The sequence below is a fragment of the Seriola aureovittata genome, chromosome 2, assembly GCF_021018895.1.
Source record: "Seriola aureovittata isolate HTS-2021-v1 ecotype China chromosome 2, ASM2101889v1, whole genome shotgun sequence".
Taxonomy (NCBI): domain Eukaryota; kingdom Metazoa; phylum Chordata; class Actinopteri; order Carangiformes; family Carangidae; genus Seriola; species Seriola aureovittata.
In genome coordinates, this window is record NC_079365.1 from 1,089,877 (window position 1) to 1,103,479 (window position 13,603).

Genomic DNA, 13,603 nt, shown 5'->3' on the forward strand with positions numbered 1-13,603 from the left:
GCTCTTTGTTAATAAACTTAAACAATATAGCAAAACTTGATGATGTTCTGATGTTAAAAACCAAAAAGCTCAGAAGACCTTAAAACTGTTGGATGAATATAATATGCTGCATATAACACAAACTCTGGCTTTGTAACATGTAAAATGTGATTTTTTTTTGGTTTGTCATTGTCTTTTCTTTTATTATTTTATTGTCTATGTGTATATTTGTACCTTTGTATATGAACTTGCTACCTTCAATATGTCAGACCTTTACCTCTACACACAGTTTACTCACAGAAACATGTTGTTCTAAAGCATTTCCAGGCCAGACACACGTTCACATCAGTCTGTTGACACATGAAATTAAATCTATGGTACCACTTTACAATCAGACTCCCCTTATAAAGGATTTATGAATGGTTTATAACATATATATCTTATTAATTAGCTTGTTAACACTTTATAAATCATTTATATGTGTTATAACACATTTGATAAAAAGGATAAATGTGACCTGTTACTTACCAAATAGTGAGCCCACATGTCTCTGTACTGTTCAGCCTCATATCTCATTAGTTACTGAGCTTTCTTTGTTTTCTCCATCATCAGCATTTGTAGCTGCAGCTTCATCACGTTTGTTCAGTTACTATCAATGAACCAGCGTCGGCATCTTAATGCTCAGAAAGGAAGTGTTGTTTACCTTGACATGCTCTCAGTAGCCGTACTCATTCTAATCACAGCTGTTGATCACATTGTTCTGCTCAGTGCACATTAACATGGAGATGCTTTCTGCTGGTTGCTCTCTTCTTTAGCACTTTAGCATTCCAGCTAGAACACAGGTGGTGACCTTCGTTTACCTGGTGAACTGTTCACCCATTCTTTCTCCCACTGTTCACATCTCTGTGATTTTCCATCCATCATTTTTATGTTTCTTCTTCTCATTTTTACAACCATTTATTTATCACTTATAAACATTTATAACTGGTAAACGACTAAAACACATCATCATTTATTAATGAGTTACAAATATTTATAACTGGTCATTCATTAATGAATGGTGATGTGTTTTACACTCCTTCTACCAGTTATAAATGGTAGTTACTCATTGGTAAGATTACTGAGTAGTAAGCATTAACTTGATCTTGCCAAATAGTGAGCCTACATCAATGTGTGAAAACTGTGTTATAACTTATTTATAATTGTTTATTTATGATTAATAGTGTTAACAACTCAATTGATAAACTAATTATAAACCATTTATAAATCCTTCATAAGGGTAGTCTTATTGTAAAGTGGTGCCCCTGCTGGAGCAACACTTTCTCTCTGTTTTATTGAGAACCATACACTTGAGAATACAGTAAAAGAAAGGGCCACAAGAGAGATGTGTCTACCCTCCTTCCTGGGCAGGTGGAGGATGAGCTGCTACCTGTGCAGACTGCCTCTATGGATGTATGATGTATGATGACGAACTTCCCATTTCAATGAATTCAGTATCTCAGAAACACCTTCATCATAAATGTATTCATTTAATTAATCATATGCATAAAATGTAAATCCTCCCACTCACTGTGGTCGAATGCACAGGGGAAGGTTGAAAACAAAACTCACTATAAGTGTCTGAAATCACTCTCTACACCCTGTATAGTTCACTGTATGGTGAGTAGTGAAACGTAGTGTACAACAGATGGTCACTGACCAAGCAATATAGACCATCATGCATTGCACTCATGCTAAAAGAAAGAAAAACAGCACAGAGTAAAGTGATTTTTCATGTTACACACTGTATAGTCCTCTATATATTATATATATATAGCCACTGTGTCCACCCAGCTCCTGGGGAGAAACACAGCAAATTCATTTCAGATTTCCTCATAATTTAACTAAGATTTAAAAAAAATAAATAAAAAAAAAGGTTACAAAAAACGAATTAATTTACCAGAACTGTAAAACAACTCTCTATCTGCTTAACCAGGTGTCATGAGTTAAAACACCTGGAAAGGGCTGTGATCGATGGTACGTGGCTGGAACCAATCTGTCTGTCTATCTGAGAGTGGTGCATCAGTGTTGCATCATGTGATGGTGAGGTTGGAAACCACCACAGTGGTGGCTAACAGGCGGGGGGGGCACAAGGTCCTGACAGAGCTTGCCACCTCTGCTTGTTGAGAGCCCATCATATGCTGGGGACCATCAGCATATGAGCCCTCCACATCCAGGGCTTAGGGGACATACTGACATGTGTTTGGTAAGTGATGAGAGAGCAGGGAACTCGAGCTTCTGCGGGAGCAAGGTTGCACCACATCCTTGGGGATGTTCATGGCAGCAGTTACGACTGGCCACGGTGGTTGTTGTTGGTTCATGGCTAGGAGCCATCCACTGGTCAAGGGCCTTAGAGGAGTGCAACATAACTCTTCCTTTAAGACCAAGGTCTTCATTTCCTCCTTCAAGTTTCCCGCCCCGTGTGGGTGCTCTACTGCTCTGTGGATAAGCCAAGGAATACCAGTCAGCTGTGTGTTTGCTATAGCAAGGAGCTTCACAGTCTTCTCAGTGTTTGAGATGCAGTCAGCAGGGCCTATGAGACCATAGTGCTCCCATAATGCAGGTATGTGTCTTCAGGATCTTTAGGTGAGTGGTACCTGAGCTTTGGGACTTGGCCTGGTTTTTCTTCCTCCAGGCTGGTGACACAGCAGCAGACATATTGTTTTCAGGTTGTCTGTCCTGCTCATGCTCATGGACACAATATCTCTGTAACGCCTTGACAGAACTTCTTCAAATTTGGCACAAACATTCACTGTCTCAAGGATGAACTGATTAGACTTTGGTGGGTCAAAGGTCAAGGTTAGTGTGACCTCAGAAAACATTTTTTAAGCCATAACTCAAGACTTCACAAAAATTATGCCAAAATTTCACACAAATGGTTGATATTTTCTATGATTGTGGATAAACAGGGAGGTAACCTGAAACTAGTCTGAGTGGAGGAGGCAGAGAACCACCAGGAGGTTTTTTTTCTCTCATCCAGTCAGTTGCTGCCCTTTAGGAGTCACGGCTGGGAGAACTTCAATCCCTAATGGCCTTCGCCTTTAGTGTTAACTCATTAGAGGGTGGAGTATGTATGTGGATGTAACTCCAGTTCTATGAGTTTGTGCATAGCCCTCTAGCTGCAGACACAGCTGATTCCCTTTTTGGGGTAAATTGCTGAATTCCCAAGGGAGACAAGCAGTGGGTTTTATAGGGGACAGCAGTGGGGGGTTGCTACCTCCTGATTAGACAGTGGGTCCAAAGATCTGATCCAGGGTGCTGAAGCAGAGCCTCAAGGGTAAAGAGTTACATCCAGTAACTACTATTTTCTGGAACAACAAACTTAGAAGTTTTCCTAAACTCAGGATTAGAAAATTTAACTAGGCCTGCTGTCTGGAATTCACCCCTGGAATAACCCCAGTAGATATTAGACAAGCCCGACTCTAACCACCTTAAAGTCAAAGCTAAATAACTTTATTTTACACAGCCTACACCCCCCAGTAAGAAAAACTCTTAAAGATAAAATCTTGTAGTTTAGCTTTAAAATAAGCTTCATTTTAATTGTCTTTCAAATTGTTTTAATTGTGCATCTAAATATGGGAGTATTCAGTTTATCTTTTTATTTTCACTTGATTTAAACGGTACTAGTTAATTCTTTTGCTTGCCTGTACTGAATGTTTTTAATCCTGTGAAGTACATTGAATGGCTGCTTTGTCTTGCTTAAGACTAAAGCAGTCAAATCCAACAGTCCTGCAATAATTCCTGATTCATGAATGTTAGAACTCTCAATTTTAGTTGGAACTGTTTTAGGTGTTGATTAAACTTTATGTTCATTCTGGATTCTGTAGTTTGAGCTGTTAAAGGTTGTTTGAATAAACTGTATATGCTGTCCACTGGATTTGTACCATGTTAAAATCCCATTTAAATTTCATTTTATTAACATACCTTCATATCACTGTCTTTTTTGCACTGAATAAAGAAAAACAAAGTGTGATGTTCATTAAAAGCTGTTGAAACAGAAACTACCACTTACTAATTTATTGTATGTAGGTGCCTAATGTTGAAGACATTTTTTAAATTATCAGTCAAAGACTGATCCAGCAGGTCATTAAAAGCATTTTTTATTTACACAGCATTTTGTACAAGCGTCTTGAAACAGGGAAAAGGTTAGGACAGAGCAAACACAGTAAGATGAAAAAACAACTTTTTCTCACCACATTGATGTGAACATACACAAAAAGAAACAACCAAAGACAGCATTGTTGAAATGAATACAGTGTTGATAATTGTAGTACAAATATCAGAAACAGTCCCTGAGGTGTTCATTAACAAAGACCAGAGAGTGATGTAACATTTGTCCCAGACTAGGTGTCTTAAAGTTTGTCCACTGAATAAAAGAACTGGTTAAAAAATACACATTTCAGTCAAACATTATAAAAACGACTCAGGGTGGGACAGTCACAGGCAGAAGGTGCACTCTGAAGATCTGAGTTTAAACTCTATGAACCACATGTCCCTGATGGAGAAGATGATCCTCACATTAACGTGATGGATGGATTTTGGAATTTTCCATCATTAAAGTAAAACATTTAAATTACATAATCTGGGAACTCTGCTCCTTCACTCGTGAATTTAAAAACCAGAACACAAGTATTGGAGGCAGGCTACTGTTGAGTGCAGCAGTATTCATTATTTCTATATTCAGCTTGCTATTCCCTTTGCATACTCAGTATACAAATACAACTTCTCTCTAAAATGAGGCTTTCATCATTCCCAGCATTTAACATTATCCAGGAACTCTTGACCGGACAGAGAGCCTTTTTCATTTTTTCTCAGGGTGTGGACATTTTGGAAACTGATGAAGCACAGACATGATGAAGAAAATCAAAGCCCTGCAGAATAACCCCGGGGCCATAAGATGATCATATGGGCAGGAAAATGAAAAAGGATTGTCTATGAGAGAAAGAACAAAAAGCTTAAAACAAGTTCAACTTTAAAGAAGAAATGTCTTTGAAACACTCCATGTTAAGTACTGGATGATGGTCTTCACTTCTCCTAAATACACAATCACAGGACAAGGTTGTGGGTGAGAAACGGGGCAGGGTTTTGATTGTGCTCGATGGAGGCCTCAGCTGTCAATCATCTCTGATAGTTCCTGCAGCAGGTCGTCCTCTCCGATGCCAGGGTCCACATCCTCCTCCAAATGGTCATCGGTGAACTCATTCATCAGCTCCTCGAAGTCGTCCACAGCTGAGGTGGAAGCAGCAGCACTGGAGCTGGAGATGGTGCGGGACACGCCTGTACTCTGCCTCCGTGCCTTTGGCTGGGTGGGGCTCTTCAGGACGGGGCTGACACAAACAAAGAGGCTTGTTATTTACTTAGTGATGGACAAAGTTAAGAGTATTTATAGAATTTAAATCGTTGTGAAAACACAACAAATACAATATTAATGGACTAATGAGAGATGAAGTTCTTGTACGTTTCTGAAGTCTTATGAAACCATTAAACAATGACCTACATCAGTACATTCTGTTTAAGAAACGATATTTGGACTCAAATTCACCCTCCTCACAAAATTTAAGTTTACACTGTAGTCTACCAAACAATACGATATTTTTGTGATATCCTGTTTTTTTTCTCCACAGAATTATATATATATATATATATATATATATATATATATATATATATAAATAAATAAATAAATATATATAACACAATTAAAATGTTTTAAGTTTGCCAGAAGTAAAGTCAGTGTTCATGTTATAAACTCTCTGTGGACCTTCACCTTTGGGGGACTGCACAGGCCTCTCTGGAAGTGGCAGCAATGATGGACGGGTTGGGTTCCTGGCTCAAACTCTGTTTGAAGACGGGGACAGTCTGAAGCTCCTCTCTCAGTGGACTGGAGCTGGTGCCTGAGTCCAGCAGGGGGCTGGGACTGTGGGGAACAGCAGAGCTCAGCTGAGCCTCTGCACTGGAGGACAGGAACACCTGACAACAAAAGCCACTGATTATTAACAGCACTAGACTGTTCAGATTCCCCATCATGCTTTGCTGTTCTTTTCTTTGTATCTAGGATAAGATAATTAACTGCAGGTAGATTATAAAAAGGGACCAGAGACATCAGAGAGCAGGGTAAAAACACAGGAGTACAAACAGAGTGAAGAGTGTATTAAATTATTTAACACAAAATATCAATATGAAATGTATAAATAAAATGTGATGATACATGCAACATACACAAAGGAGTGAAGGCCACCACCAGTGTGTCCGGCCTACCTGTCCGTCTCTGCACACTCTCTCCTGCAGTTGCTCCTCCCGGTCTGTGGAGGAGCTGTTCAGAGGTTTCACAGCAGCCACGGCAGATCGCTCCGCCCCCCTCCTCTTCTGACCTGGTTTCACCTGAACCGCAGGCTTCATGACAGATGGCTTCACATTCAGTTTGGGCCTCACTGTAAAGGAAGCAAAGTTTTGAGGCTCTGGAATGAAAAGAATGAGCACTTGATGTTTTCCATGCTAAGGACTTGATACACACTTTCAAAGAAACCCTGTTTGAATCATAGATATGCAGCTACAGGTATTTATTAATCCCATAGCCCAAAAAATTAAAGCTAGGTTTCTAATGTACCTGACAGCCAGCTGCATGACGCCGATAATAACAAAGTCACTCAAGGGCATGTCCACATACTGGTACGGTATGAATCGAGTCTGAAGTATTCCCTGCTGACCTGACTACCTAATGTGAGTTTCAGAATGAGACTGTATGACAGCATTAGGGGGGGGGGTACCTTTGGTGTCTGTAGTGTGTTCTGGGGACTTCTTCCGATTGTTCAGTGTTTTATCTGCGGTGGAACCCTGAGGAGCTGCTCTGGACTGCTTGGCTGGTGACAGTGCAGAGTTTCTTGTGGTTTTGTCAGAGGCCTCCCTGGAGCTGCTGGGGCTCTGTGAGTTGGACTCAGTCTCACCTCCCTGTGGAGAAGAGCTCTGCTTCACAGGTACTGAGGTCACAGCTGGAACAGCAGCAACTGTTGTACCAGCAGGAGCAGCGTTGTTCAGAAGTGACGCAGCCTTGGATTTTACCAGTTTATGAAGAGGGAGCTTTTGGGTGGAAGGGGTAGTGTCAGGGGTCGGAGTGGTGGAGGAAGGTGATGAAGAGCCTGATGATGTGAAACCGTCTTTAGCAGGAGCCTTCCTCTTCATGACCCCCCTCTGAGGCGGCTCTGCTTCAGCGGAGGTTTTATCCTGCTCCTCCATTTCCTGTTTGCGAAGGCGTTTCTCACGCATGATTTCCTCGAAGGTCTTGACCTTGACGTTGTTATTAGTGGCTGGGCCAGTCTAGACAGACACAGACATAAAGTTACCATGATGTACTGTCAACAGGAGAACAACCAACAGCAGCTAATACTGCAGTGTCTTACCCCGGGAGCAGCAGGTTGAGTTTTCTTCTCTGTCGTGACGTTACCTGCTGACAGAAACTCATGTTTTAAACTCTACATGGATCGAAAATGAGGATTAGGACATTTACAGTTGACCTAACAACAACTCTGCTGTGTTAAAACACAGGAAGTGCATCAATAATGCTGCTGTCTTACTTTGGAAAGCCAACTTGTTGATGCGCAGTAGGCGGGGCTTCTTAGCACCATTCTCCTCAGTATCGGAGCTCTTCTTGTTTTCAGACTCCGGGTCCTGTTGAACCTGTATCCGTGCTGCCTTCTCCCTACGGATCTCCTCCAGGGTCTTTACTCTAACCTCCCCTGCATTAGTGGCCTCAGAATCAGGTCCCGCTGTGTTTGGCTCTGCTTGGCTCTTGTCTGTAGCTTTCTCGACAGAGTGCTGTGCCTTCTTAGGGCTGGGCTTCTGCTTCTGCTCCTGATGCTCCTCCTCCCTTTTCTTCTTGGCTCGAAGGATCTCAGAGAATGTTTTGACGTGGCCAACCGAGTCATCTCTGACTTTGATGGCTCGCTTAACACCCCTTGTGGCTTTGGTAGTGATGGTTTTGGTGCTTTCTGGATGCACCTCTGAAGGGCCATCGTTCTGGCTTCGGGACTGAGACTTTGCTGCCTTCTCCTGTCTGATCTCCTCCAGTGTTTTGATGTGGATCTGCTCTGCTGCTTTCTTTGACTCCATGTTGCTCTCAGCTGTTGGGAAAGTTGGGTAAGTTTTACTCAATGTGCATGATTATTCTTTTCCAGACAAAGTCAAGGTAACCATTCATGTTCTTCAGACTTCTTACCTGGGTTAGTGGGAGCAACTAGGGCAGCAGGCAATCCAAGTCTATCCTTAACAGGTTTCAAAGCTTAAAAAGCAGAAGAGAGAAACAGTTAAAATATAAAAAATTTCATTCTAGTAATGAGTAATACACAAGTACAGTACAGGGCTGCAGGTAATGCACAGTGAATTCCTCTGAATGGTTTTGATATTTCACAGTACTCACTTTTCTGACAGGGGGGCTCTTCCTCATCCACAACTCTACCCAGACGCTCAGCCAGGCTCCTTTTCAGCATGACACCTTCTCCACTTTTTTCATCTGCAGCGATAATAAGTCACCATCTTTAACACTAGCAGTGGCAGCTGGAATCTGTTGATAAGCTCAAAATATTTTAAGTAACGTTGAGGTGTAACAGTAGTGCAAATTTACCAGTGACGGGCATCTTCCTCCCGAGCCTTTCAGCCACACTGCCTCTTGGTCTCCCAGTTTCTTCAAAGACAAGTGAGCCTGGGTTAAAACACGAACCACATACGGGTTAGAACAGGACAATGATAATTTTACTGCTCTCTTAGGAGTGAAAACAATGGTTAGTATCCGTACTTGAATTTTTTTTAATCAGTTTGACATTAACATTCATTTTCTGTTTTCAGGCGGGGAAAATACAGCCCAGATATCTTGATGTTTCGTCAGAGCAAACCACCGTGAGCGAGACATTTCAGTGCCAATTATTATGTCCAATTTATCTAAATTCCACCCCTCAGAAGTTCTTGATTTTTTTACCCTCTCTGGCCTCATAGGGGGCTGGCCGGAAAAGGGACTGGATGTTTTCTTTTTCTCCATTGGCCGAGGTGTCAGCACTCTGGATGGGGTAACCAGCTCTCTTCATGCTGGCCTTCAGGGCCTTCCTCAGCCGGATCTCCTCCAGGGTGCTCACTCCGAAATTCAGTGAATTATCTGCCACACAACATTAACATCCCATCAAACAACACAGTCGATCCATAAAGGTCGCCCAGAATTTGGAATATTACAGCTTTGGCCATAAATTATGACAAATTGTGTTTTTGTGTCTTTCTCCAGTCTCACCTAATTTAGGCAGCTTTCTAGGAGAAGGGCCAACCTTGCCATCCTCTCCCTCCTCTGAGAACTGGTCTGGACACAGAAAGACAAAAGTGGTAAAGACCACAGGGAAAAATCTGTCAATCTGAGGTAAAAATCTTCAAACTATGAAAAGAGAGACAGTCCAGCTAACCATCTTCATCCTCATCATCATCTGCTGGATTGATCACCACTGGTGGGTGGGTGGGGCTTGGTACTGGCTCCTGGGTCTCTGTCTTAATGACTCCTCTGAGCTGAGGATTAGCTGCAGTGGGGAGAGGGGCAGCTGGTGGGGGGGTGGGCTCCTCAAGTGGCTGGTCCTCGCTCTTGGTCAGACCTGGAAAAATTACGATTATCGTTACAGCCTTTCACGGGTGGAAGAAAATGGTCTTAAACTCTACATTTTTAATGTTTTGTGTGAAGGAAGCCCACTCACCTTTATCAGGGGGGAAGAAGATGCCATCGATGTAACGGGCCTTTTCATGGAGGAAGGCACAGTGTGGCTTTTGGCAGCCCGCCGGCTTGTTCTCCCAGTAACAAGGAATCTCCTTTCGGTTTTTCTGTTTTGATGCAAATGATAAACAAAATGTAAAATCATGCATGGTGGAGATGGGCTGATCACACATCAATCACATTTATGTCCATAATATTTCCCCTAATACATGCAGGCACCAGCACAACTGAATTCAAAGGAGGGCCAAAAAAATTAAATTCTCAGTATTTTTCACAATCTAAATTTCTATTTTTACTCTTGCACATTGATCATGTTTATTAGCAAAACACGGTATCATGACTGAACAGAGTGAAGACTGTGGCCTAAACACATGGTAGTCCTGACTTTTCACTGAAATGATAGAGTTATTATCTAAACAAAAGGAGCTTGAGATGATTATACTGTACTCCGAATCACAGATGAAGCTTACGAACAATATCTATCTAATCTCCACGTGTTTAAAGTCTGCTTTTAAGTTAACATAATGTAAGTCTCTTATGAACTGTAATGTGTACTGACAGGCTTATTGTGCATACTGTGCCTTTACAGTATGTTAAGCGTTCCTCCCGACAGCTCCAGAGGCAGGAGTGGAGCTTCAGGACCAGGTTTACAGGGGGACTTTTTCTACCCTTTGATAATGGCCATTCAATACACACACAGCCTGAAGGAGGTTTCTGAGCTTCGTGCAGTTTAAAACTAATGTTTAACTTCTGCTTACTGTGATCTCCATGTGGCGAAACTTGCAAATGGTTCGAAAGCAGCGTCCTTCCTGCCACAGGTTGCAGACTGTTTCATTGCCCATGGCTGCCTCACAGTGTCTGAATGGGCAGCTGTCTCCCTGCAGGATAAATGAAAACCATTAATACTCTTCCTTCAGGTCACCAGTCACTTTCCATCCAGTAACATTATACATGAATGTGTGAGCTTTGTGCTCGGACTTTTCTTACTTTAGTGCACGTGGAATAGTAAAAGAAATAGCAGTCGTCTCCATGGTTGGTCATGGTAATGCTGGTAGGCGTCTTGAGTGGCGGGGGTGATGAGGCTATGAACTTTAAACCCAGCAGATGGTTCTCTTCAGGATCAACAGGACTCTCCCTGACAACACAGAGCAGAGCAACACATCAGAAAGAGAAACTGCGTTTTATAAGTTCACTATGAACATGTCTGCAGACATACAGCTATTAGCAGAAGAGGCTGATATGACAACATGCTCCTGCTCGAACATTTGGGATTAACACTCAAATTAAGTACAAACTGTATCATTTTACATAAGGATAAGAGAACCTGCTGGTTTTATTAATGTGTCTTGTAGTAATCTAATAAAAAGAATGAGATATTTCTGTGCTTTGAATACAATCATCAGTGCAAAAGTCTCATATATAAACAATGATTAAACAATAGGGAGTGCTTTAATTTTAAGGCAGCAGTGTACTTCGGGTGAAACTGATCTTGTTTAAATTTAAACGCTAGTCAACCATGATGCTGTGGACAAATGTCCATGTACTCAATGTGACATAAGGTGTATTTGTTTGTTCACACACAGCACCAGTGCAGCTTTACAATAATATGCTTTAGATATGCTGTAGAAAAACTTTGATACAGGATGATTTGACTACATAAGACTCAACTGAGAAATGGCCAGTGAATGAGAAACAATGTTTGGAATGAAATGTAAACAAAGAAATAAAACAAGAAAATGTGTAATACAAATAATTATGCCACCCATTGATGAATCAGTGATGGTTTTTCTTTGAACTAAATACACTAGAAATTTAGTCTGTGCTTCCAGGCTGTTATGCAGTGTTTAGTTTGGTGCCACCTTTACCTGAGGTGGCTGAGAAGTTGTCTCCCTCTGGAGAGCAGTGCTGGTAGGGTGTCTCCTTGGTGGTATGGAGTCCTGAAGGAACACTTGATCCGTGAGATAAGAGGAAAAGGGGGGTGGGTCGCCCAGAGACACTTGTCTTCCTACGACATTCTCCTTCTCTGAGACATCTTTATCTCCGCCAGACAGCTAAATACAACTGATGGTGGGTGCAATAAAGTCCTTTGGGGATTTTTTTTATTAACTGATGTAACTAATGAAAGAAATAAACAGGGGAACATAAAAAGCCAGAAAAGAAAAAATAGATCCAAAAATGCTTAAACTGATGTGGCAAAAAGAGGAGAATTGTGGGTGGGTGGGGAAAAAATCCTCAGCTTCTTCTTGGGCTTGGTGGTATTTTACACACTTGGTGACACTAGGGTGATGGCAGTAGAAAAAATGGGCAGGAAACTCAAGCTTCGAAAGATTTTGAGCTGTTGATTACCAATGCTGAAGAGAAAAAAAAAATCTTCTGCCAATGTATTCTCATGGGGGGGCTATCCATATCCAGGGATCCCCACAAAGGGCCAAGAGGATGATTTTAAACCTACAAACCAATCAAAAACACTGCCCAGGGAACTGAAAAGGGGGTTATTAAGACACAGACATTTGTGCACAAGTACAAATGAGACAATTGGACATTCCACACAGAGGTACAGCATCACGACACAAATATGCTTCCAATACTGACTCCAGGGCAAACTGGACTTTGGTTATGGTAGGGATTCATGTCAGTGGCTGGACTCACTGTCACTAGGCTTCATTATCAACGCATGTTTATCCGTTTCACGTATCTAATCCAGGAAAAAGAACAACTAAATTTGCATTTTTCCGGACTTCACGCCGGTTGGGTTGTTCATTTACTCCAAACACAGAGGCCCTTGCTCGACAATGACGATCAGCTTGAGGACCAAGTCTGCCGTCCATCTTAAGTAACAGGGAAAATCACTCTAAAGTTAGAAAATAGACTTACACTGAAATAAAAAGAAAAACAATGACTCACAAACTCATTACAAGTAAAACAAATAGTTTACTTTCCTGGGGCCACAACCTCTATTGTAGATAATATTACCGTATGTTTCGGGTAAAATATATCAGACAGCAAACTACAATAGACGATTCGTAACGTCCAAACAACACAAGTTACAATTTCTGTGTCGGTTCAAGATACGGATGGTCAAGGATTAAAAACCAAGACAGTCAAGAAAACAATCATATACTTACTGTTGATTTATATATAAAAAAAAAAAAAGTAGCCCAAAGCTAGCTGGGACGACCTACGAGCGACTGCCAGCAGTGATGGAAAGCTAATACTCGGCAAACATTAGCTAAATAATGTTGAGCGACAAAGTGACTTTGGATTTTCAGTTAGGCTGGCTATTTTGTTTCTGTTATCCGAAAGCTGTAACACTATATATGACGTTTTATTATCATACTATGCTCGTACAGTTTCAGGTTATTTTAGCTTATGCTAAAAGAACAGAGGCCTGCTTGAACCACCAATTTCTCGCGACCTTATCGTTAGCGTTAGCTCAATGTTAACACGGCTGTTTATTTATACTTTTATATTATAACACTACAGTGTAACAGCTAAATGTGTTATGTAAGCAAAGTATGTGGTGTTAATTACCAGTTTCAGGTTTTAAAAGATTATAAAAGTTGTGTAATGTAGGAAAAACCCCGTCCCTCTTCGTTGTCTGCTGCAGCCGGACTCAGACTAAAGCAAAATGGCGGCCGCAGGATAAAAAGAACGAGGGTGTGCTGCGTTCCGGTCGACTGGGAAAATTGTAAATTCAAATACTCTACCGTGCCTAAAACAGGGAGGCCCCATGATGACATGCTCAACGATGCTACAATTCAGATGTAATATTGTACTTTTTAAATTTACCTCGAACAACTACAAAATGATACTTACATATTATTGGCGTCCTGTTTCTGCTTGATGAGC

General features: G+C 41.4%; 1 protein-coding gene across 4 annotated transcripts; it reads right to left on the reverse strand.

Annotated features, from left to right (window-relative positions):
• Positions 1 to 4,102: 4,102 nt before the first annotated feature.
• zc3h11a (zinc finger CCCH-type containing 11A) lies at positions 4,103 to 13,389 on the reverse strand. Of its 4 annotated transcripts, none has more exons than XM_056396868.1 (17): positions 13,286 to 13,389; positions 11,620 to 11,691; positions 10,742 to 10,889; positions 10,513 to 10,632; positions 9,738 to 9,861; positions 9,456 to 9,638; positions 9,290 to 9,355; positions 8,987 to 9,160; positions 8,636 to 8,713; positions 8,432 to 8,524; positions 8,231 to 8,293; positions 7,590 to 8,135; positions 7,416 to 7,462; positions 6,786 to 7,332; positions 6,277 to 6,449; positions 5,786 to 5,988; positions 4,103 to 5,345 (listed from the first exon to the last, which is right to left on the reverse strand). In XM_056396868.1, exons 3-17 carry the CDS (start codon positions 10,793 to 10,795, stop codon positions 5,126 to 5,128), a joined length of 2,691 nt encoding a protein of 896 aa, XP_056252843.1. In that variant the 5' UTR covers positions 10,796 to 10,889; positions 11,620 to 11,691; positions 13,286 to 13,389; the 3' UTR covers positions 4,103 to 5,125. The 4 variants fall into 4 exon arrangements, with proteins under 4 accessions (XP_056252843.1, XP_056252852.1, XP_056252870.1 ...); XM_056396877.1 differs by having other exon boundaries at positions 12,880 to 13,374; XM_056396895.1 differs by having other exon boundaries at positions 8,636 to 8,695; positions 11,620 to 13,374.
• Between the last annotated feature and the right edge of the window lie 214 nt (positions 13,390 to 13,603).